Source organism: Orcinus orca, chromosome 20 (assembly GCF_937001465.1).
Source record: "Orcinus orca chromosome 20, mOrcOrc1.1, whole genome shotgun sequence".
NCBI lineage: Eukaryota > Metazoa > Chordata > Mammalia > Artiodactyla > Delphinidae > Orcinus > Orcinus orca.
This window is the reverse complement of record NC_064578.1, coordinates 48,511,169-48,535,760: the sequence shown is the minus strand read 5'-3', so window position 1 is coordinate 48,535,760 and position 24,592 is coordinate 48,511,169. Positions and strand designations below refer to the sequence as shown.

The 24,592-nt window shown below is 41.4% G+C and overlaps 1 protein-coding gene across 22 annotated transcripts in view; it reads right to left on the bottom strand.

Annotated features, from left to right (window-relative positions):
- The window catches only part of LOC101273534 (zinc finger protein 227), a 99,942-nt gene that overhangs the window by 16,954 nt on the left and 58,396 nt on the right, over positions 1 to 24,592 (bottom strand). For 6 of the 22 annotated variants that reach the window (XM_049703873.1, XM_049703879.1, XM_049703878.1 and 3 more), the window contains one exon: positions 13,914 to 16,116. The exons of 3 other annotated variants lie outside the window; for them this stretch is intronic. In XM_049703873.1, the coding sequence (XP_049559830.1) occupies positions 13,928 to 16,116 (2,189 nt within the window). In that variant the 3' untranslated portion in view covers positions 13,914 to 13,927. 13 more of the 22 variants (XM_033430780.2, XM_033430783.2, XM_033430781.2 and 10 more) reach the window with 11 other exon arrangements.

Genomic DNA, 24,592 nt, shown 5'->3' with positions numbered 1-24,592 from the left:
AGGTAACCATTACACTAACCACATCTTTTATAATCAACATGAACAGAATGTTTAACTTCAATCAATTCTTTCTCCTTCCTGATGCCAGAAAGCTGTAGCCTAACATGGAAATTCAATCCTTTTCACACGCGTGTCTATCCAGTGCCCTTAAGGGAAGGTCCAAATACTTTGGCCAGCCTCACAAACAGGAATCTTCCATATGCTTGTTTCCCTCTTCAAATCTGCTTTCCACACATGTCCAGCCATGGTGAATCGCTTGTACTCCTACAAAAAGCTTTTTTGTATCTGCTGTTCCTTCTTGTCATATACTGCTGCTCTCTTCACTTCTAGGTCATAGCTTAAATATTCCCTGCTCCAGTAAGACTTCTTGTGAGTTCTTGTCTTGCAGACTAATACAAACTATGTATGATAACCACGATCACAGACTTGGACTCAGGCTGCCTAGGTTAAAATACTCGTTCTGCCACTTACTCTGTGAACTCTGTCCCTTCTTCTTCATTTGTAAAATGGAAATAATAATAGGATTGATGTGAGGAAGATACATGTAATAAATACATGTAAAAGCACTGGAAACTCTGCCTGGCTCACGACCACCTACAACAAGTTAGCAAATATTCTCAGATGATAAACACAGGACACATAAATTAGAGACAGTTGGTTTCTAAATAAGTTTTCTTTAGATCATTAAAATATTATCAATAATTAATGTATATCAACTTTTGAATGCTGTGGAAAAAATTAGTAGATACTGCAACCCATTGAAAGTGAGACAAAGGATCACTAAAGTTTATATTTTTCTCCTTTACTGTTTCCTAAGTCCATTTCAGGAATTTTGAATAAAATCTAACTGAGCTGCAGGCCTCTGTTTCAGGATATTGGGCAGCTACACCAGCCACAAATACTGAAGAATTTCTCCCTGCCAGTCTTTGGTGCTAAGTACACTTTAAAGAATATGACATTCTCCCTGAAACAAAGTAGCACACAGCCAAAGGGAGAAACAGATCAGAAACCAAGATTTAGAAGACTGGACTGTTCAAGTCAAACTTCAAAATAGAGAAACCAAATTCATAATTATTCCTCTCCAACTTTCAATGTTTCTATGTCCTTAAACTTTCTTACCTACATAACTACCATCCCCCTGGCTGCCAGGAATGAAAACCGTGAAGTTAACAGTTGCTTTCCTTTGCTCTTCATATATAATCAATTTATGTTCATGCATTTTCAATTCTAGTGACTCCATGACTGGGGTTTGTTTTTAGTTTAAATTATTCCATCTTCTCTTCCTCCCAATCTCCCCAAAAGTATTTTGTGTGTGAAGGGGAATGGACACAATTAGATAGGGAAAACTTTGACAAGGGTTGCAGACGACTGATGGGGTGGTGGGCAGGTTTCATTACATTATTTTCTCTGTTTTGTGTATGTTTGGGCCTTTCCTTAATAAAGATTTAGGAAGAAATACCATGAGTAGTACAGCTCCAATGCAAAATGCATTAAAAATGTTAACAGTGTTATCTCTAAACCTTGAGATTATGGGTAATTTCGTTTCTCTCCTTTTTACAGTTCTGTATTTCCTAATCTCTCTATAGTGGGCATACATTCCTTTTATAATGAGGATATAAATTACAAAGCCCCAAACCACTTCCAAACATGATAGAAAAAAAGACTTCTTTAAACCATTCACATGACTATTTCTGATGATTTTTTTTTAAAAAAAGTACAAAAGTACAGCATAGATATTAAAAACCCAGATTTGAGACTTCAACTCCTCGGGTTCAAATGGTAGTTCTGCCTCTTACTAGCTATTAAGTCTTGGGCAAATAAGATAAAATCACAAGAGTAAATTTTTTTAAAAAAAGAATTTTTCCTTGTCCAAAGGGTCTGTTTTTCCTGTCCTTTTTCTTAGAGCAACTCCATAAAAAACCCAGGGCTTTTGGATCCTTTCTTTAACTTTTCCATATGCATGAAAATCTTGTTAGAGGCTAAGGAAGCCTCTTACCAAGTTTACAACCCAGAATCGTTTTTCAAAGTCCTGGGGTTTTTCCCTTTAGAATGTAAACATCTTAGAAAATAACCCAGCGTCCCAGTCACTGTGGGAGTGTAACAAAGGTGCCTTTCAGTGAGTTGTAAATCTGCTAGCAGGGGAGATCAGATATATTTTATTATTCCTTCAGAGAAAGTCAATTAACAAAACATTCCCAAGTAAATTTAAGATGAATTTATCAAAGAATTTGCAGTAAATGGGGGCAGTCACTTCCTCTTATAGGAAAATAAGATACCGTTAATCTTGAGAATGTATGTACCAAGTCGTCAAAAATAGACTAGCACGTAATTGCTTGACTGTATAAATAGCGTTAAATTTCTTCCTCTGTAATCTATTTCCACAGATTATCTACAACACTGTACTCTGGAAATGTTTATTCAGTAATAAAATTGCTTTCTTTTCGACACTGTGTAGAGAGGACTTTGTGTGTTAGGCGGGTGCTTTATTTCCCCCCAAAAATACCTCCGTTTCCTTATCTGTTAAAAAAAAAGAAAAAAAGCCTAATAGCTTTACCTACCTCATAGGGCTGTTGCGGTCATTTAATGAAGTTAATTTGTATAAAATGATAAGGGACTTACCAATGATTAATGACACTAGTGATGAGGATGAGGCCAAGACAGATTAAGTAACTCACATAATGTTATACCGCTAGGAAGTGGCAGAGCTGACTGGTAGGAGAGGGAAGCCAGTTGGAGTGACGGGAGACCTTCAAACCAGGCGACGAGCGACTTGGGCTGCCCCCAACACACGGGAGGCTCAACGGTGGGGAACACAAACTTCCTCCAATCCCATACTCTGTAGCCGGCAGCAGCTTCTCTTACTCTCCCCGTGGACGAGGGCCAGGGCCTCGCTGGCTCCCCGCCCAGGCTTGGAGGGGCCCCGGGGATTGTAGACCCATTTACCTGAGGGGAAGGTGGGCAGCAGCCCAGCCCTCCTACAGCGAAAGCGTCGCCTTCCCACTAGAGGGAGCCCGTTGACCACTTCCCAGAATTCCCTAGCCCTGCCGTCCAGAAGCGGAAGTGCTCTGGGCTGCACGGACCTCAGACTACACCTCCCAGAATGCCCGAGAGAAACTGCGGCCACGGTCCCGCCCTCTAAAGAGGAAGTACTTCCTAGTACCCTGAGCTTCTAGGCACTGAGTTGAGTTGTTGTAGAGGGTTCCTGAAACAGTCAGGCTAGAGGAATTTTAAGAGCTATTTTTTGTTGTTGTTGTTATAAAATTGCTTTAATTCAGTTCTCTCTGTATTACAAGCCGGCAGCGGCCTGCCATGCTCCTTACAATACTGAGCCTGTAATTGCTGTTATCAAAATATACATCTGTGTCACCATTAAAAAAACCGCAATTGCTGCCCCTCACGCCTTACAACAAGAAATGCCAGCGCGGAGTTTGGCAAAGTTGTCCAATTTGGCGCTGCTACTGTCTTTCTTGGTGGCTCCTACCCATTCTGTTATTGAAAGCTAAGCATCACTTTAGCCATGGTCAAGGGGCTTGAGAGGAGGTCAGGGTAGGGAGAAGAGGAGTCCGTAATAAAACCTTAAAGAGCTGCCTATAGGAATAAGGATAAAAGGGTAATGGATCGCCTTTGGGGGAGACTGAAACCAAACTCCAAATTACCTCAATTACTTGAAATTGGATTAGAGTGAAGCTTTTTTGTTAGTATCTTCAAGCATCTAAAGGAAACAAATGAAAACTCTCTCGGGGAGAGAGCATCATCATAGGCTTCAAATTATTTCTATAATTTAAAAACATATTAATATTGGACAAAGTAGTCCTTGAAGAAAAAAGCATTATAAGATATACAAAGAAACAATAAGTTTCAAATTATCATGAATAACAGCTTCACATAATGTAAAAGCAAACTTGAAAAAGCAAAATTGACAGAACCACAAGGAAAAAAGCAAAATTCTCAGTTAGAATGGGAGTTTTCAATACATATTTAGGAAGAAATGTGGAACTTTAAAAGCATATACTAAAACAGAAGAGAAGCTGAATCTGAAAATTAAAACATCCCCCTCGGGAATTTAATAAACAAATGACAAAAAAATACAGTAAGTATATGGAAGGAAATGAGATTCATGAAATAGAAAACAAAATAAGTGGATTTTTTTAAAAAATGGCCAAAAGAACATTCTGTGACTAAAACAATAAAATTGACAAAGTCCAGTAACAGTGATCAAGAAAAAGAAGACAGAAATGGCATTATTACCAATTTCAGAAGTTAAAAAGGGAACATCACTAAAGATTTTAACAGAACATTTTGAGGAATATTATAATGATAAATTTGAAGTATGTGAAATGGTTATAAATTCCTAGAACGATCACATTTAAAACTAAAATAAAATTACACAAAAATTACACATAATACCTAGTGATAAAATGTTGAAATTTTTACCTCCAAGAATGAAAATCAGGAGCATTCCCTGGCAGTCCAGTGGTTAGGACTCTGTGCTTCCTCTGCAGCGGGCCCGGGTTTGATCCCTGGTTGGGGAACTAAGATCCTGTAAGCCACAGCCTACTGATGGTAATGCTCTTAGCTACAAATGCCTGAGGCACTCATCTGGGCTCCGAATTACTCACACAGAGCCCCACAGACATTTCGCCCACTGGGGCCAGTGTTGTGGCTGGGCCAGCCTTTATGGTTCTTATTATTATCACAAGACACACTTCAGCAAAAAACCATTAGGGAAATCATTGGGCTTCCCTGGTGGTGCAGTGGTGAAGAATCCGCCTGCCAATGCAGGGGACACGGGTTTGAACCCTGGTCCAGGAATATCCCACGTGCCACGGAGCAACTAAGCCCGTGCACCACAACTACTGAGCCTGCGAGCCACAACTACTGAAGCCCATGTGCCTAGAGCCTGTGCTCCACAACAAGAGAAGCCACCGCGATGAGAAGCCTGCGCACTGCAACAAAGAGTAGCCCTGCTCGCCGCAGCTAGAGAAAGCCCATGCCCAGCAACAAAGACCCAATGCAGCCAAAAATAAAATAAATAAAATAAATAAATTTAAAAAAACATTAGAGAACTTTGAAAAACAAGATCTATTACTCACAGATACTCTCTACTTTCTACCTTGCTGTGTGGCCTTTGGGCATGCAGAAGTCACTGATCTTATACCATGTTCCCGTTAAAAGTTCCACTTCGGTAGCTGGATATGCCTGGATTCTCAGAATTCCTACTTGGTAGAGAGAGCTCGGCCCTGGGGCCCTGCCTTTATTAGGCTTCAGGGGTGGGGTGTGTGGGGTTTCACGCAGGTTCAGTCATTATTGTGAAACATAAGAGTGAGAATTAAGGTGTGGGAGAGTGGAGGCAGGCTCTCTCTCAAGTGGTCAGGTATCTAGATTGCCAGGGCTTCTGAAATGGGAACTTCATGGGTGTGGGTGGCCTAGTGGTTATCCACTAGTGGTTATCCTTATCTGGTTGCTTTGCTAGCAGCTGTGTCATACAGCGGCAATATGTTTATACAAAATGGATGTCTTTTCATAAATCATAGCAATATTCTCTTAGGTCAGTCCCCCAAGGCAATAGAAATAAAAGAAAAAAATAAACAAATGGGACCTTAATCAACCTTATAAGCTTTTGCACAGAAGAGGAAACCATAAACAAAATGAAAAGACAACCTACAGACTGGGAGAAAATATCTGCAAATAATGCAACCGAAAAGGGCTTAATTTCAAAAATATACAAACAGCTCATACAACTCAATAACAAAAAAAAAAGAAAAAGAAAAAAAAAAACCAAAACAACTCAATCAAAGCATAGGCAGAAGACCTAAATAGACACTTCTCCAAAGAAGAAATACAGATGGCCAATAGGCCCATGAAAAGATGTTCAACATCACTAATTATTAGAGAAATGCAAATGAAAACTACAATGAGGTATCACCTCACACCGGTCAGAATGGCCATCATCAAAAAGTCTACAAATAATAAATGTTGGAGAGGGTGTGGAGGAAAGGGCAACTCTCCTACACTGTTGGTGGGAATGTACATTGGTGCAGCCACTGTGTAAAACAGTATGGAGGTCCCTTAAAAAACCTAAAAATAGAGTTACCATACAATCTAGCAATCCCACTCCTGGGCATATATCAGAGAAAACTCTAATTCAAAAAGATACATGGTTATAAAGCAGAAACTAACACACCATTGTAAAGCAATTATACCCCAATAAAGATGTTAAAAAAAAAAAAAAAAAAGATACATGCACCCCATCGTTCACAGCACTATTTACAGTAGCCAAGACATGGAAGCAATCTAAATGTCCATCAACAGATGAATGGATAAAAAAAGATGTGATAGGGCTTCCCTGGTGGCGCAGTGGTTGAGAGTCTGCCTGCCGATGCAGGCGACACGGGTTTGTGTCCTGGTCCGGGAAGATCCCACGTGCCGCGGAGCGGCTGGGCCCGTGAGCCATGGCTGCTGAGCCTGCGCGTCTGGAGCCTGTGCTCTGCAACGGGAGAGGCCACAACAGTAAGAGGCCCGTGTACCGCAAAAAAAAAAAAAAAAAAGATGTGAGATATATATATATATATATATATATACACACACACACACACACACATATACACAATGGAATACTACTCAGCCATAAAAAACAACGAAATAATGCCATTTGCAGCAACATGGATGGACATACAGATTATCATATTAAGTGGAGTAAGTCAAAAAGAGAAAGACAAATATCACAAGATATCACTTATATGTGGTCTCTAAAAAAATGATACAAATGAACCTATTTACAAAACAGAAACAGACACAGAGAACAAACTTACAGTTACCAAAGGGGAAAGGGGGGGAGGGATAAATTAAGAGTTTGGGATTAACAAACTACCATATATAAAAGAAATAAACAAGGTCCTACTTTATAGCACAGGGAAATATATTTACCTTGTAATAAACTATAATGGAAAAGAATATGAGAAATGATATATATATATAACTGAATAACCTTGCTGTACACCAGAAACTAACACAACATTGTATATCAACTATACTTCAATTAAAAAACAGAAAACAATAGATGTCTTTTTAAATGGATGTCTTGGCAATCAAAAGCTTAATGTCAGGCATTTACACTACAGGGTTCAATACCAGTCAGGGTTCACTTAGGAAAGCCACGTCACTATGATTTTAGAGATAAGGGAAATTTAAAATAGGAATTAGACCATACACAAATGTGGAAGGAGAAATCAGAGCTTGTCGGAATTCTGAGAATGCAGGCATATCTAAGCAGAAGCATGGTACGAGATCGGTGAATTCTGTGAACACAAGCCCAATTGCCACAATTCGTTTTTGTAAAATGACTTCCCGGGTCACAAGCAATGATGGATGGAATACAATGACAGAGAATAAAGTATTCTGTAAGGTCCACAGATGGTACTTTTATCAGAAGCGCTGGAAGAGGAAAGGCAGTTCCATATCTACAGCAACTGGTTTTTCCACTGAAAAGAAAGTGCTGTCCCTTCCATGATGGGAGCGGTCTCATGTAATCAAATCCCCAGCAGGGTTGGGGAGTCTCCTTTGGAGAACAGCACCCAAATCTTCCTCCTCATTCAACTGATCACACAGAACTCCTCATGAGGTCACAGGCATGGGCTGTGAGATGGGAGTCGCTGTAGAAGGAACTGGAGCTCTGGGAATTTGAGCCACTTGCTTGTGCAACTCACTTGTGACTCTGAGCCCAGTCTCATACGTATCACTTCCACTAGATGATGAAGTGCTGCTGGTATGCCCAAATTTATGACTTCACTGCATAACTTTCTGACTCATGGCCATGTATTTAGTTTTCACTAGGGACCAATAAAGCCAGAAGCTGCTTTCACAGAAGGAGTAATGTCACATGCAGAGGATGACATAGCTCTGCTCCCCAAATCCTAAATACTTGTGTTGTGATCTCCATGCAGCATCCCTACCTGTCACAGACACTGCCTACATTACCAGGTACAAGCAACACAGACATTATCAGGGATCATAAAATTATTTTGGTAAAGACCCACGCAGCAAATGGTTTAGGCTTTGCAGACCAATCTCGGTCACAACTACTCAACTCTGCCATTTTAGCACGAAAGCACCCGTAGGCAATATATAAGAGTGGTCATGGTTGTTCCAATAAAATCTTATTTACAGAAACAAGTGGCAGCCAGATTTGACCCATGGATTGTAGTTTGCCAATCCTTGGACTACACTGTGAAACAAGATTGGACAGTGATGCAGCCCGGAGCTGGGTCAATAAAAATGTGTTGATAGCCCTACCAGATGAAACTGAACTTCAATGGATGATATTTGCTATAGGTATAGAGAAAAAAGAGCACGTCAGTTCAGTAGCTGCATATGAGGTGCCAGCAGATGCGTTCTCTAGCAATAAAGCCACATCTGGAGCTGCAAATGGCATTAACTCCTAGTTAAGTTTACAATAATCCCATGTCATTCTTCAAGATTCACCTGTCTTCTGCACAGGTCAAATGAGTGAACTGAATGGGAATATGATGGAAATCATGACCCCTGCAGCTTTCAGGATACTGCTAGTGGCACTAATCTCTTCAGTCCTTCCAGTAATATAATACTGCTTTTGGTTGTCTGTTTTAGTACGTACAAGACAGTTATCATGTTCACTTGCCCTTTCTTATCAAAATTGCCCTTGTACCATGGGCTAGAGAACCAAGGTGAGGATTCTGCCAGCTGGTTATTCCAATTGCAACTCTGCATTCTGGAACTTGGTAAATAACCAGAGGATGAGTGCAGGGATCCATTTAGACCAGCTCATGTGGATGGACCCAAGCAAAAACACCCCTTAATTATTTGTCACTTATAAGTCCCTGTACTAACCAGTAAACCACAATGCCATTTGGGGGTCCAGGAGTTAATGTCAGCTCTAGTGTCTAGTGCTTCCTTCATCTTCTGGTGATTTCCACTTACCTAATGCACAACCTCCATAAAGTGTGGCTGGAAGTCATGTTGAAGAAGTCTAGGGATGATTTATGGTATCGGTGGTATGCCAGGGTATATCCTCCCTCAAGGGGGCCCGGCCTGCCCTTCATTCAAGGTGCTCTGGGATGGGAACTGACTCATGGTATGGAATTGGCTGAGGGACCACAACTCTCATGTTGATTCAGGTCAGACATGTTCATCAGACCTAGAGCTTTTCTCCGGATTCAAATCAAGCAGGGTATTAGTAGACTTCCCATTTATTTCAGCCCTAGAGATAGCACATGAGCAAATGTAAAAAATCTCTGTGTACCAAACCATTCTAATGATCCCTTTCATTTTGCTGTTCATTGTGAAAAACACGCTCACTTTATCTCTGCCAATGAAGTGTTTCCACTTGACCAATGATGCCCCACGATCCCATTAGCCTCACTGAATTTAGGGAGCCCATTATGACGACATAATTTCCCTCTCTCATTCCTGGCCTGCAGAGAAGAGTAGCTACAGAGCATTCCAAGACTGCTAACGCTCCCCTCACCAATACGTTTCTTAAACCTCTGGCAAAGGAAGTGTCCTCTGAGCCCTCCCAGGGCACATAGGGGGTTTGGGTGAGCAGATCTTATGTGATAAATCCACTCCAGCGGTCTGGCATTCCTATGCCTTTGTAAACCTTCTACAGCGGTGGTTCTCAGCTGGGGACACTTTTGGTCCCCCCTCCCAGGAAACATGTGGCAGTGTCTTGAGACTTTTTTAAGGAGCTGTGTTATGAATGAGCCCCACGTGGCTGGTGCACAGGGAGGTATCAAGGCACGTTTTTGTTTTTTTTTTTTTTGCGGTACGCAGGCCTCTTACTGTTGTGGACATGCAGGCTCAGAGGCCATGTCTCATGGGCTCAGCCGCTCCGCGGCACGTGGGATCTTCCTGGACCGGGGCACGAACCCGTGTCCCCTGCATCGGCAGGCAGACTCTCAACCACTGCGCCACCAGGGAAGCCCTCAAGGCACCTTTTATTGTTACAACTAGGGTGGCAGGGAAGAATATGTGCCACTGGCCCATCTTACATTGCACAGGACAGCTCCCAACAACAAAGAGCTATCCAGTTCAAAATGTCAGTCATGCCAACGTCAAGAAATTTTGCTACAACATACTTAGAAAGTTCTGGCATTTTGACTTTAGCATACGCTAACTTTGGGTACAGGTTTCAGTCATTTGAGCAAACTGTTGAAGGCATTCCCAGGTACCCAAGCTAACATGCTGAGTCTGGAATGGGTGTTGAATGCACTCGTATCAACAAATCCAGCCTAATCCAATATTACATTACTTCCACCTGCTTCAATACCTACAAAGTTCACAATCACACATTATTTCTGAGGTTTCTATTGATATAAATTATAAAATTCCTTATTTTAGCAGATACAGTGTCTCCTCATGGTCATACTTTATACCCGGTGGGTACCCACCCCTTCCCTGCTCCCTTCCCCATTTCAAGGACTCTAGTCTGATTACTAGGTCTAGAAATACGAAAGGTAGTGGAGGCAAGTCTTGAGGATCTACAGTCCCCTGCAAGGAAACTATCTCAGAGTAGAGGCAGACTTTCTTCTAATAGCACAGGAAGCTCAACTAAGAGGTCACAGGTCAGAGGTCATAGGCCTCAGCTTTGTTGGAATCTGCCCATATATTTCCACCTCAAATTTCCAGGATTCTACTCCTTCCCACTGATGCCCTATGACATTAAGAGAATCTATAAGGTTGTGAATCAATGTGTTGTCATTCAGCCACTGACTGAATTTGACTTTGGATCCCCTTTAAAAAAAAAAAGGAAGGAAAGAAAGAAATGCTGATTATAACAAGTCCCCCAGAGTGTTGCTATGTAGCCAAGCTCAAGGCTAAGACAGAAAATCCCCAGCGGTAAAAATAGATTTCGAGCTCAAGCTATCAAGTGGGAGTTGAAACTGAAGGCCCTACAAAGGCCAATGGAACTGGATACAAAGCTAAAGATTTAGTCTTTAGCATAGATGGGAGTCAAGGTTAGTTAGAGGAAGCTATGCACTGAGAGTGAGTAGTGTACTCAACACTAAGAATGGAAGAGCAGCTCTTTCATTGAATGTGAAGAAAGAAACAGGTAGTCCCTAGTTGCTACCACTGTCTTTGAACCAAACTAAAGAACAAGGTCAACCAGAAGGGCAGATATGAGAATCAAAAAGGAAACCTCTCTGGAATCCTCACTGAACCAAGTCTAAGTTCTGCTCTACTTGTGGTCTTTCACTTACAGAGACAAACCTTTTGGGCTTACCACAGGGATCGACAGACTTTTTCTCTGAAGGGCCAGAAAGTAAATACTTTAGGCTTTGTGGGCCACAGTGCTCGTCACAACCACTAAACACTCAGCACAATGGGAAACATTCAAAGATGGTAAATAAATGGATGGGCCAATAAAGAGCTTTTATGTTCCAATAAAGAGCTTTTATGTTCCAATAAAGCTTTAAAGGCAATGAGCCAGATTGGGCTCACAGGAGGTAGTTTTCCAGCCCTTGACTTAACTCACTAAACTACAAATTACCTTGAGAGTTGGTGGGCCACCCTGATATCTACCAAACAAAACAAAACAAAACATGAAAGGCCTAGGATTTCTGACATCTAATGCAATGCAATTTGCAGTAGCATGGACTTTACATACACATGTGAAGGTGTGGTCTAGGAAACCAATCTTGGAAACCTGCCTCTCACATTAGATATACCTTTTGCTGAGTAAAGCCCTTTAACCAAGTAAGTGTTAAACATCAGTGAAATGACTAAGAAGTAGGAAATGGTATGCAAACCTCCTCCTTAACAACTTGTTCCCATCATTCTCGGTTTCTTCCCTATGCACATTTTTCCTTAGGGAATCGTTGATAAATTTTACCTCTAAAACTTACCTATTTCCACTCTCTATCTTCAGGATTTGCCCAATCACTGTTACTTTGTAAACAATTAAAAAAAATTGGGGGGGGGGTAAATTCCTTTTTTCCCACAGCTAATGGTTTTCTGTGTCATAGTGTCTGGAATGACCCAACTACTTCCCCAGTCAGACCAAGCACTTGAAAGGACAAGCTGGTACCCCAGGCTCTCCATCCATTCACCCAGTAAGGAAGTCTGACGGGGAGAACTAGGATGTGTAAATTTCTACTGTTGGAATTAAAACAGAATATTCTGGGCTGCATGGATTTATGCTAAACTTCAAATGCATTAATTATAAATATACAGTTACACTGACTAATATTCTGTATCTCTGAATAACCATATAAATTTTTTCTTTTTATAACTGATTTCTAGAGGTCTATTCCTTAATTTTGTCCATATATATATACCTCATGATGATAGGATTTCTTACTGAGGGATTAATATGTTCTTAGTAATTTTTAATATATTTTACATTATTTTACTACCTATGTTACTATAAAAATAACAGTATTTTATTGGAAAATTGATGCTCAATGAAAAATTTAAAATATGGAAGTTAAATGTGGAAAAAATCCCTGAAAATCTTGCCACTGTTTACATAAGGGTGAATATCCCTTTACAGATGATAGGATGCATTAACACACACACATACGTGTTTGATTAAGGTATGTGATGTACCTAAAATACATTAAACTGTTACATGCTTCTGTCATTAAGTTTATGCCATCATTTTAACAGATCTGTTATTACATAAGTATCTTAAAATATAAAGAAATTCCTATTGAATATTTCACTTTTACAAAATTTAGTAACACTGACGTGCTACTCACCTTTTCTATTTGAATTTCCTAATTATAAGGTCCTATTTTATGATTTCTATATTAAAGGGACGCACATTCTATATTTTGATATGTACTCACCAACTTCACTTTGAAAATCAATTTTTCAATCCACTGCTAGGAAAAAGTGTGCACGTCAGTCACTGAATAAATATGTTTGATGAAATTACCAAATTTCAACAAATAATTTTTTTCTTTTTATCTCAGGCCAGAGAGAAGGAGTAAAGAGATACAGAACTTGACAAAAGTAATCTACTTCAAACAGCCTCTTTTCTCTACTTAAGAAGTCTTGATGAAAGTAATGCTAAAACCCTTGGGAGACAATCACATCAAAACCTAGATGGAAATGTGGTGAATAAGAAACCAACGATCATTTCATTTACTAAGAAATGTTTGTCCTCTGTCACTGTCATTAGTAACTCTTTCTGACACTTAAACCTCTGCCTTGACATTCTTGATAAAAGGGTCAACAGTATGTTTTCTGTATTGCAAGATGAACAATCCATTTTCAGTAAGTCTATACTGTCACAAAAGATAACTGAATTTGTACTGTAAAAAATTAACAGAATATTAGACAAAGTCCAAGATAAGATCCAACTTGAAGTGAGGCTGGGGGGAGACAAATGGAGCTAATCATAACAGGATGATGCCACATTCATATTACAAATTGCAATACTGAGTGGTTTTCTAACACTTCAACTTTTTGTCTCCCTGGATTACTTTTAAGGCCACATTTAGGTTAACTGCTCTGAATACAAATTTTTATGAAATTTTGGAGGGGATTGCAACATAATTTTCAAAAAGTTTTTCCTCATTAATTGGACAAATATCGAGCACCTATGAAGTAGCTGACAATGTTCAGACTGTAGATTCAGAACAAACGTCTCTGCATTCGTGGAGTTTATGTTGTAATGGGCATAAATTTTGGCACGTCCATCATACTTTTTTTGTACAAGCCCTGCTAAAACTCATACTAAGGCTTCTCCCCTGAGTAATATTTGATAGAGGTCAAAGTTCAAACTTACTACACCATTTACCAGGGTTCTCTGCTGTGTGGCCTCCTGGCTACTGGGACATGTTGAGCTATGGTTGAAACACTGACTTTAATGAAACAAATGATTTGTTTTTCTTTTGAACTTGATGACTGGAAGAATTCACATGACACCTGAGTTGTTTTTTTTTAATCATTTTATGGAAACTTTTTCGTGTGTGGGCTCTCTGATGGTCTTACCACTCCTATCACTTTTATAGGATTTATCAGCAGCATGGATTCTGTGATGAATTGTTAGATTGGAGCGCCAACTGAAGCTCTTACCACAGGTCTCACATTTGTAAGGCTTCTCCCCTGTGTGCACTCTCTGATGAGACTGTAGCTGTGAAGACCGACTGAAGACCTTACTGCATCTGTCACATCTGTATGGCTTCTCTCCAGTATGAACACTCTGATGAAGCTGAAGACTTGAGGCCTGACTGAAGTGCTTCCCACACTCCCCACACTTATATGGTTTCTCTCCTGTGTGGACTCTCTGATGCATGTCGAGGTTCAGGCTCCACTTGAAACCCTTCCCACACTCCTCACATTTGTATGGCTTTTCTCCAGTATGGACTTTTTGATGGGCTTGAAGGTGTGAACTCCGACCGAAGCTCTTCCCACACTCTTCACATTTGAATGGTTTTTCTCCACTGTGGACTCTCTGATGGGCCAGAAGATTTGAGGCCTGCCTGAAGACTTTCCCACACTCCTCACAATTATACGGTTTCTCTCCGGTGTGGATTCTGCAGTGAATTTTAAGATCTGCTCTACGACTGAATCCCTTCCCACACTCTTCACATTTGTATGGTTTCTCACCGGTATGGATCAGCTGGTGGATCTGAAGTCGTGAACTCTGATTGAAGCCCTGCCCACACTCCTCACACTTGTAAGGTTTCTCTACACTGTGGGCCTTCTGATGGATTTGAAGATATGAACTCTGACTGAAGCCCTTCCCACATACCTCACATTTATAGGGCTTCTCCCCTGTGTGGACAACCAGATGAACTTGGTAATGGGAGTTCCTCCTGAAGCTCTTCCCACACTCATTACATTTGTATGGTTTCTCTCCTGTATGGACTCTTTGATGTGCCTGAAGGTTTGAACTCAGAGTAAAGCCTTTACCACACACATTACATATGTATGATTTCTCTCCAGTGTGGACTCCCTGATGGGCCTGAAGACTTGAAGGCCGACTAAAGCCTTTCCCACATTCCTCACATTTGTAGGGTTTTTCTCCTGTGTGGACTCTCTGATGAATGTATAGATTTGAGCTACAAATGAAGCCCTTCCCACACTCCTCACATTTGTATGGTTTCTCTCCCGTATGGACTCTCTGATGGGACTGAAGGTGTGAATTCCGACTGAAGCTCTTATCACACGTGTCACATTTGAATGGTTTCTCCCCAGTGTGGACTCTCTGATGGTCCTGAAGGTGAGAGGCCTGACTGAAGGCCCTCCCACACTCCTCACAATTGTAAGGTTTCTCTCCTGTGTGGACTTTACAATGAATAGTAAGTGCTGACCTACGACTGAAGACTTTCCCACATTCCCCACATTTGAACGGTTTCTCTACAGTGTGGACTTTCTGAGGAGTCTGCAGCTGTGAGCTCTGACTGAACTCCTTGCCACACTCATCACACTCACTGTGTTTTCCTCCCATGTGAACTCTCTGATGAATATGAAGAACCGAGCTGTAACGGAAGCCTTTTCCACACTCACTGCACATATGAGACTTCTCTTTTGAGTGTAACTGCTGGTGAAGATCAAAGGTGGAGAGATCAGTGAACGTTTCTTTACATTCATTACACTGGTAAGGTTTTTGTCCTGTGTGAATCATAGTATTCTGATCCAGTGTTGAAACCCTCATGCTATCTTTTCTATAATCACTGTAGCCGTAAGATTTTGGACCCTTGTGTACTCCGTGAGCATCAAGGTGATGTGAAATCCAACTGATGGTGTCAACATCCTCTTTACACTGACACAGTTTATTTTTCATGGAAATTTGCTGGTGTCTATTCTGATAATTCTGTGACTCGGTCAATGAAGTTTTCCTCCAAGAATCCTGGGCTCTCAAAGTTGCAAACCTTGGATTTCCAGTATTACTGGGATCACCTGCTTTATCATTTAATATATGGTTCTCATCTTCAGAAATTTGAATAGAGAGTCCTGCCCCAATCTGGCAGGGGGAATCAACTTGTTTGTGGAACTGACAACTATTTATCATGGAGTCTTGACATCTGGTTAAGTCATTTGCAATTTGTTGCCAGATTTGCCGGCAGGAAAGCTCTTCACGTGATCCTCTGTCTTGAACGGCCCTCAACTCACTTTGATTGTTTTCTTCTATAAGGACAGAGAATTCAGAGATGTGGACACGTGAAAGCTTTGTTCAAAGATTCAAGATTTTACACTTAAGACACAGTATGAGACTTTAATGAACCTGAGGATGGTTCAGCTTATCTTTCACATGACAAATGAAGTTCTCTGGTTTATATACTAACAGAAACCAAGAGACGGTCCATTAAACTCCTAAATACTTAGCATTAATGAAACCCATTTAAAACCAAATGACTACCATCTGACATACTATTTAAATCATCTTTCAAAAATTACATGTCATTCCTACCACAATACAGTATCAATAAAGACAAGCATTTTCCTGTGCTCACAGCTTTAACAGTGCCTGGCAGTTAGTCAGGGCTTAAGAAATGCATGCACAGGTGAACTCAGTTTGATTTCTAGGATTCTCTACAATTCTGAATCCCAGGTTAAGTTTGAACCAAGTCACAGAAGCGAAAGAGCTTTTACAAGTCAGGTATCAGATACAGGAAAAGGACTGGAAAGTACAGTTTTGCTTAAGTTGAAAGGCTGCAGCAGAGGTGGCAGTACACCAAGGGGGTTAGTGCTGAGGAGAATATGAAAGGTGCTAAAAATCGGGACTTCCCCAGTGGCACGGTGGTTAATAATCTTCCTGCCAGTGCAGAGACACAGGTTCGAGCCCTGGTCCGGAAAGATCCCACATGCCGCGGAGCAACTAAGCCCGTGAGCCACAACTACTGAGCCTGCACTCTAGAGCCCATGAGCCACAACTACTGAGACCGTGTGCCACAACTACTGAAGCCCACATGCCTAGAGCCCGCGCTCTGCAATAAGGAAGCCACTGCAATGAGAAGCCTGCGCACCACAACAAAGAGCTGCTCCCACTCGCCACAACTAGAGAAAAACCCGTGTGCAGCAACGAAGACCCAATGCAACCAAAAATAAATTAATTTTAAAAAAGGTTATAAGAATCAGTGGGGGTAAAAAAAAGCATGAAGACCTATGCACTGGATCCTTCTGGGGCATTTGTGCTGCCTAATACGTTCCCACACTCCCCCTGCCAAGTAGGAGTCAAAATTTAGAGGCTAGGGAAGAATGCTGTCTCTTTAAAAACAGCATGGAAAATTTTTGGACACAGATAACATTGGTCTTTAACAAGAATGAGTTCCAAAGTGAAGAATGGGGTTTATGAGTGAGCTGGGAATAAATTCCATAGCTTGTGAGAAGTATTGAGAAGAAACAGACTAAAAACTATTAAAGAATGATCAAAGCACTCAAGGTGACATTATCTAAAATGCCTTCTACAAGATACATACAAATGCACACACACACACACACACACACACAATGTTTGTAGAGCTAACAAAGATCGATTTCTTATTAGTGAGGTGGGCTTTGGAGGAAGCAAATGGGACGCATCCGGGCAAATCTTTTAAGGGAAAGGCTAACTCACCAGCTGGCTGTTTTCTGAGACCTGTTCTCCCCTGGTATAAAGGATAAGGAAATAGAATTTTCTTTCCTTCTATGGGAGAGCTACCTAAGAAGTAGACATAAGAATCCTCATTCAAAACAGTATTTCCTCCCCAAATGAATATGCTCTGCTACTATGAGCTCAAGGAAAGTCACAGGGAAAGCATTTTACTCAGTTTGGTTATAATTACAGGTTCTATACATGTTTTTTGTGCAAGTTGATGAGGGCCAACTTGTACAGAAAGGCAAACACACACATACACACATCATGGGCACCTGAGAAGTTAGAATTAGGCTAGGAATTCATTTGAAGACAAAACAACATTTGGCAATATCCCTTATTCACTCGGATTTGTTCACCGCCTACTAGCTATTTTCATGGAAGGCTAATTTCTCTATCCATTAACTCATTCGTTTATTCAAGAAATATTTAAGAGTCCCTGTCATGTACCAAGACTATGCTAAGCACTGAGGCTAGTGAGCAATAAACATAACAGACCAAATTCCTCCTCCACTCCTGGATTACCCTCCAGTGGAAGAAAGAGAGGTGAGAAACAGGTGAACAAAAATGTACATGAGTGAAACGCTTAGAGACAAAACAAAGCAGGGCAGAGAGAGTAAGAAAGAGAGGACTGTATTTTCTATAGGGTGGTCAGAGGACAGCCCTCTCATCATCTTTAAGGTGACTGACTGAAAGAAGTAAAGAGGCCTAAAAGATTACAGGTGAAAGAGTATTCCAGGCAGAGAGAAGGACAAGGAAAACGCTCTGTGGCAGAAGCATCCTTTGCAGGTCTGGAAAAGACAGGGTAAGAGGGAGGAGAGGTGATGTATTCAGGGAGGTGGTTGGGAATGAACAGCAGCCCACAGAAGACTCTAGAAGCCACTTTAAGTTGTTTTTATTCTAAGTAAAAGAAGCCACAAGAGAATTTTGAAACAAGAACATAACCTGACTTAAAGTTACAAAAGATCACTTTGCCACTTAAAGAACAAACTGTGGGAGGAGAAGGGTGGGAACAGGTGACCAGTACAAAGATTATGCAATAATCCTGGAAAGAGATTTCCAACTGGGACCAGGTGATGGACAGCACAGGGCTGGTGAGAAGCAAAACAGATAGCGAGCTAACCACAAGAACTCACGACTGCTTGGTTCTTACCTAGATTTCTATCTGGGTTGCTGAATTCATCAACCAAAGCCTCTCTTCTCTTTCTATATTTTTTGTATCTCATCTGAAGAATGAGAACATGCAAAGTCACAAGTTAACATGAATGGGCTAGAGCTAAAGTTTACTAGAAATTTGAGTTCCAACTGCATATTCAAGATATTGAAAGCCGTGTTTTTCAAACTTTGTATCATGACCCATTGAAGAAACAGCATTTATTTCACAACCTAGATACACATGTAGAAGTATACATTACTAAAACGAAACTTGAATGACCTATTTCTAACCAATGTCTATTTTCATGAAATCTGTTCCCACTGGCTCTCACACCACTCATGCCATCGCCCAGTTTTTGCTGCAATGTGTTGTACTCTTCCTAAGAAACTCTGATATTTTCTATACTACTTTATTTCATTAAAAAGTCACATGTAGGGCTCAATAAATTGGCTTTATAATCCACTAATGGCAGGGAGGGAAATCTGAAAAAGAATACACAAGGTACAACAAGATACTGTCGATTTACAGTTCTTTTACAAAATAAATGAAAAGGACCTGAAACACACTGTTTAGAAAGACCAGAGACATCCTCTCGTGTCCCACAGGAATTGTAAAAGTCTGGTCCCCAAACTCAGGGAACCATCTCAAGAGGCCCAAAGCCTTGAAACACCACGGTCACAAAGACACTCGCAGAGAAAGGCTGTCCTCACCCACTGAGACCAGGTTCCGGAAGTTTTCCACCATCACATCCTGGTACAGCTTCCTCTGGGCCGAGTCCAGCAGCCCCAGCTCCTCCTCTGTGAAGGCCACGGCCACGTCCTTGAAAGTCACCGCCTCCTACGACAAACAACACCACCTCAATCTTATACCCAGTGGCCAGTGGAAGAGGGGCAGCCCCGAGGAGAGGAGGAAGGTGGGAAGTTGCTCTGGCTCCTGTGCGGTGTGCAGACTCCCCAGCACCCCCTCCCTTCCATCCTGCCAATGCCACACACTGACTTTCCTCAGCCTCACCGGACGTGCGGCTATGAAACAGAAAGCGTTGTGTATTTACCTGGGGCTCTCAGACAACTCATGAGTAAACTCCCTAGAATTCTAACCACTGGATCCTGAACTAAAAAGCTTTCACTTTTTAATTATTATTGCCAAGCGCCCCAGAAACAGTTACCAATTTAGTCCCGGCAGTATTTCATGGCACCTGCTTTCTCATTGAGGTAGGAACCAGATGAGAAGGAGTGTTATACATGGAAATTAACCAAAAGGCCATGCCAGGTCTCTGAATGAAAACTCTCTCTTTCCCCGTTTCTGTCTTTTGCTTGAATGCAATCCTCTGACTCCAGACCCTTGGTTTTCTGGGTGAGTCTGAGTTGGTTCCTCCTTTTTTCACAACCCCTATTCTTTATATTTAAAACAAAGATGAAACCAAGCACCTCTTTATACAATTGTTCTGAGGTGTCTATGCAGTGACAAGTGCTTTAAGTACCACTGGATTTTTTAAACTAAGGTCATGTATTACTCTGATTAGAAAAAAAAATAAGATGGAAAAAGAAACAAACCAGTAAATAAAATACACAAAGGGTCTGACTCAAACATGGGGAAGACTGAATCTAACTCTGGTCATGAGAAAACTTCTAACAATACGTTATTTTTTCTGCGTGAAGCAGCAGTTTGATCCTGCTGTGCTGTGCCGTATTTGGATATTCTACCAAAAAACATCCAAGGCACCACATATAAAACATACCTCTTCAATTCTGAATACCTAAACCTAGTATGTTAAGGACAAAAAGAGGCAATATTCTTCAGAACAGATATTTTGGTAAAAAGGTTAAATCAGGAACACTGTCACTGTAGTGTTCCTAAAACAGTAAAAGTCTTTAAACTAAATGTCTGTGAATAAAGAAGAGTTTAAAAAATAGGTGCTTAAGTTTGTGGGAACAGGATAAAGCAATTAAAAGTGAATGTTAGCTAGTATTAAATGAAAAAAACAATTTAAAACTGTATCTATGTTATAAATACAAATACACAGCTATGAATACATATGATGAGGAGATTACAGAAATATAAAAGCAGCTAATTTGTAAGCAGGTAAGCAGTAAAGTGGAAGATGTCCTTCATTTCCCTTAATTTTTCTTTTACTTGTGAAATAAAAAAATGATGAAATAAAACAAAAATTAAAACTGAAACCAATTAAATGTAACAGGAATTTTTTAAAAAGCACACATGGCATACTCAGGTCCTCATATGCTTAGACTCTCCTTGAAAGAGAAAAACCCATGTGGAACTATACCCAATATTTTGTAATAACCTATAAGAGAAAAGAATCTGAAAATATATGTATATGTATGTATAACTGAATCACTTTGCTGTACACCTCAAATTAACACAACATTGTAAATCAACTATACTCCAATCAAAAAAAAAGAGGAAAACCTGTGTCCAATCTGAGTACAAAAATGGCGTTTTTAACAGCAAGAAAGGCAAGCTCTACTCACCTGGAATGTGCTCATTTTCTCTCTCCTTCTGGGGAAGTGCAGAGTCCTAGCAAGACAGACAGGGAAAGAAGAAAGAAGTCAATGGAAACTGGTTAAAAAAAAAAAAAGTCACTAACCCACATGGTGCTCATTGTGAATTACCAAGGCTCCCAGTCCTCGGAGTGGCTACAGCTGATTATGCTTGATGAGCAGAGCCCCACACGGATACCAGATGCCCCCGTGACCCCTCTCAGTGGCTGTGTGAGGAATGACCTGCCCATCCACACACAGTGGCTCCCTCACAGTGTGCCTGCAGCTTCCATAGTGGTTATTCTTATTCTGGGTATGGTGTAAACAGAGACCATGTAAGTAAGAGTAGGTTTTGGAGTCAATATGCATGGGCTGTGATCAGGCTACGCCATTCACTAGCAGTGTCATCCTGGGCAAGTTATTAACATCTCTTCGCCTCAGTTCTGTCATCTGCAGGTGGGGGAGAACAATGGCATCCACCTCGTGAGATCGTTGTAAGGTAGAAAGCTCTGAGAACACCATCGTCAGTGTTTCTTATTTCTTAGCAACTGTGGTGAAGCAGATGATATTTTAGTTAGAAATTATCCTTAGAGATGTGATTTCTACCAGCAGAACACTGTCAGACATGTGGAGGTCATAGTTGTTGCCCTGTTATGTGAGAGTCTTTAGACTTCTGAAAAGCTCTGCTTGTCTTCCTAAAGATTTTGTTACTGCAACAATAATATTTAAATTGACATGGACAACTTTTTACAAAAGATATAAAAATACGTTGTTTCTTTTTAAACAGGAAGTACCGTTTTGACAATTATGCACAGAGGTAAAGAGAACTAATAAAACCCAGGATTCTGCAACAACAATAAAAAATAGTTTGATAGTCCATACCTAATTCAAATTAAAAGAGACAGGAATCTGAATTGTAATTATATCATAATAAATATAGGAAAGTTTAAGAAATAAATGGGAGTTTAAGAAATAAGTGGATAAGACTCCACATTCCCAATGCAGGGGGCCCGGGTTCGATCTAGTACAAAAGATGGTAATGATTCCACTCCCCAAAGCCTGGGAGAGATATATCTTCACAACTTCTAACGACCTGCATTTTGACTCTACGCTTGCTAGCTGTCTTCTGCTCAATTCAGGATTTTGAAAGGGGCCCTGACAGTTGACAATAACTAGTGGGGGAATAAAATCATTGGACTAAGTAGGGCTTTGGTGAATCCAGCTCAGTTTTATCTGTGACATCCAGCAGGGTCAATTTGCTCGGCCTCAGTTTCCAGAAAAGACCCTCTCTTGAGCTTCTCGAATTTTCACGTGCATGTGAATTACTGCGGGATCTTGTTGGAACGCAGCCTCCTGGGCCCCCTATGCAGAAATTATAAATCAGAAGGTCTTGAATGGGGCTCAAGGCTGGGCATTTCTATCCAAGTGATGCCAGTGCTGCTGGTTTGTGGACCACAATTTGAGTAGCACTGCAGTGTAACATCAGTCCCACACAAAACAGCCTCCACTACACAGAAACATACACAAAGAGTAACCAGACAAAAAGGCACTAAAACATTAACAACTGTTATCTTTACATCCTAAAGTAATAGATAATTAAAATTTTTCTTTATGTATATATCCGCATTTTTCCATAATGATTATGCTATTTCTATGATATACATATTATTTGAAATAAAATAAATGACCCAGTTGAGAAAACTATCTTAAAAACTCATAAAATAGGGCTTCCCTGGTGGCGCAGTGGTTGAGAGTCCGCCTGCCGATGCAGGGGACACGGGTTCGTGCCCCGGCCCAGGAAGATCCCACATGCTGCAGAGCGGCTAGGCCCAGTGAGCCATGGCCGCTGAGCCTGCGCATCTGGAGCCTGGGCGTCTGGAGCCTGGGCGTCCGGAGCCTGTGCTCCGCAACAGGAGAGGCCACAACAGTGAGAGGCCCGCGTACCGCAAAAAAAACCCTCATAAAATAGCCTAAATCTTGCTCTCAAGGTACCAACCTACTTTCATGATATGATTCTAGCCAGTACCCTATGCTCAAAGAGAATATACCAAAGGGATTAGCAAACTCAGGTGCTGGACTCAAACTGCCTGGGTCCCAACCCCAGCTCTGCCTCCTACCATCTGGGTGAGGATGGGCCAACAGGGTTGTGTTCCCTGCCCGCATCTCCTCATAGTTAAAGTAGAGAAAACAGCAGTACCAATTCACAGAGCCACTGCCTGATGGAAATGTGTTCATTTGCATAAAGCTTTTAGAATGGAAATTAGTGACCAAGGCTCAGTTATAATCGTTACCCATGTCCCATACGTTCTACAATTTATATGAATATCTTAAGTAGAAGAATGCCAAGTCCTACTCACGTAGGGCTCTGTTGCCTCTTCCTCCGTGCAGTGCTTTTTGAGAAGTCAGGGCTGGAGAAGGGAAGGAGACTGTGAAATACCAGGGCTGTGTTTCCATCCCCAATAATTCATACCGCAGCCCCTTCCGCCCCCGTACCAGCTAGAAGTCCTCTCCTTCCAAAACAGGCCAGGAGTCCAGGACAATTCAGCTTCCTGGGCTCACAGAATCCCGCTGCGAAATGGGTGCCTCCCTTATTAGAGTAGTATTAATAAAAACAATGTATCAGGTAGTTGTAGACCTTTTACTTGTGCTATCTCGTTTTTTCTCACAACACTATATTAAGAAGGCATTCCTTTTTTCTCCTTTTTACCGAACAGCAACGGAGGCACAGAGGAGTTAAACAACTCACCCAATGTGACGTCGTATGAAGTGGTAGGGCTAGCTCATACGTGGGGGACGGGGTCAGGTTAGGGGTGAAGAAAACCGGGGAGTCCCTAAAACCCCAGGAGGCACGACCTGAGCCCACCCCATCCCGAGTACGTTACCAAACGCAAAGAAGCTCCGCCCGGGGGACGTATATCACCACTCTAGGCTCTCAAACCTCCGCTTTTAGCCTCTCCTCTTTCTCCACAAATGAAAGGTCTGGAAAGGTTGGCCCCAGGCGCATGTCGAGGAAGCTTAAATGGGTCGTGAAGAGCCGACCTGAAACACCATAATCAGGCAAAAGATGGCTGCTACGTTGTCCTCCTGGGGCGGAAGTGCCTGCGACTAACCCGGAGCTCCTGGACCACATTTCCCAGAATTCCGCGGGGAAACGTTTACAGCGAGGCGTTACTGTAGCTGCAGTATATGGGACTACACGAGTTTACGAGCTCTGGACTACATGTCCCAGAATGCAAGGGTGGGTGTGGGTGTGTCTACCGGCACGAGCTCTGGACTACATGTCCCACAAGGCTGTGTGTGTGTGTGTGTGTGTGTGTGTGTGTGTGTGTGCGTGTGCGTGTGCGTGTGCGTGTGCGTGTGCGTGTGCGTGTGTAC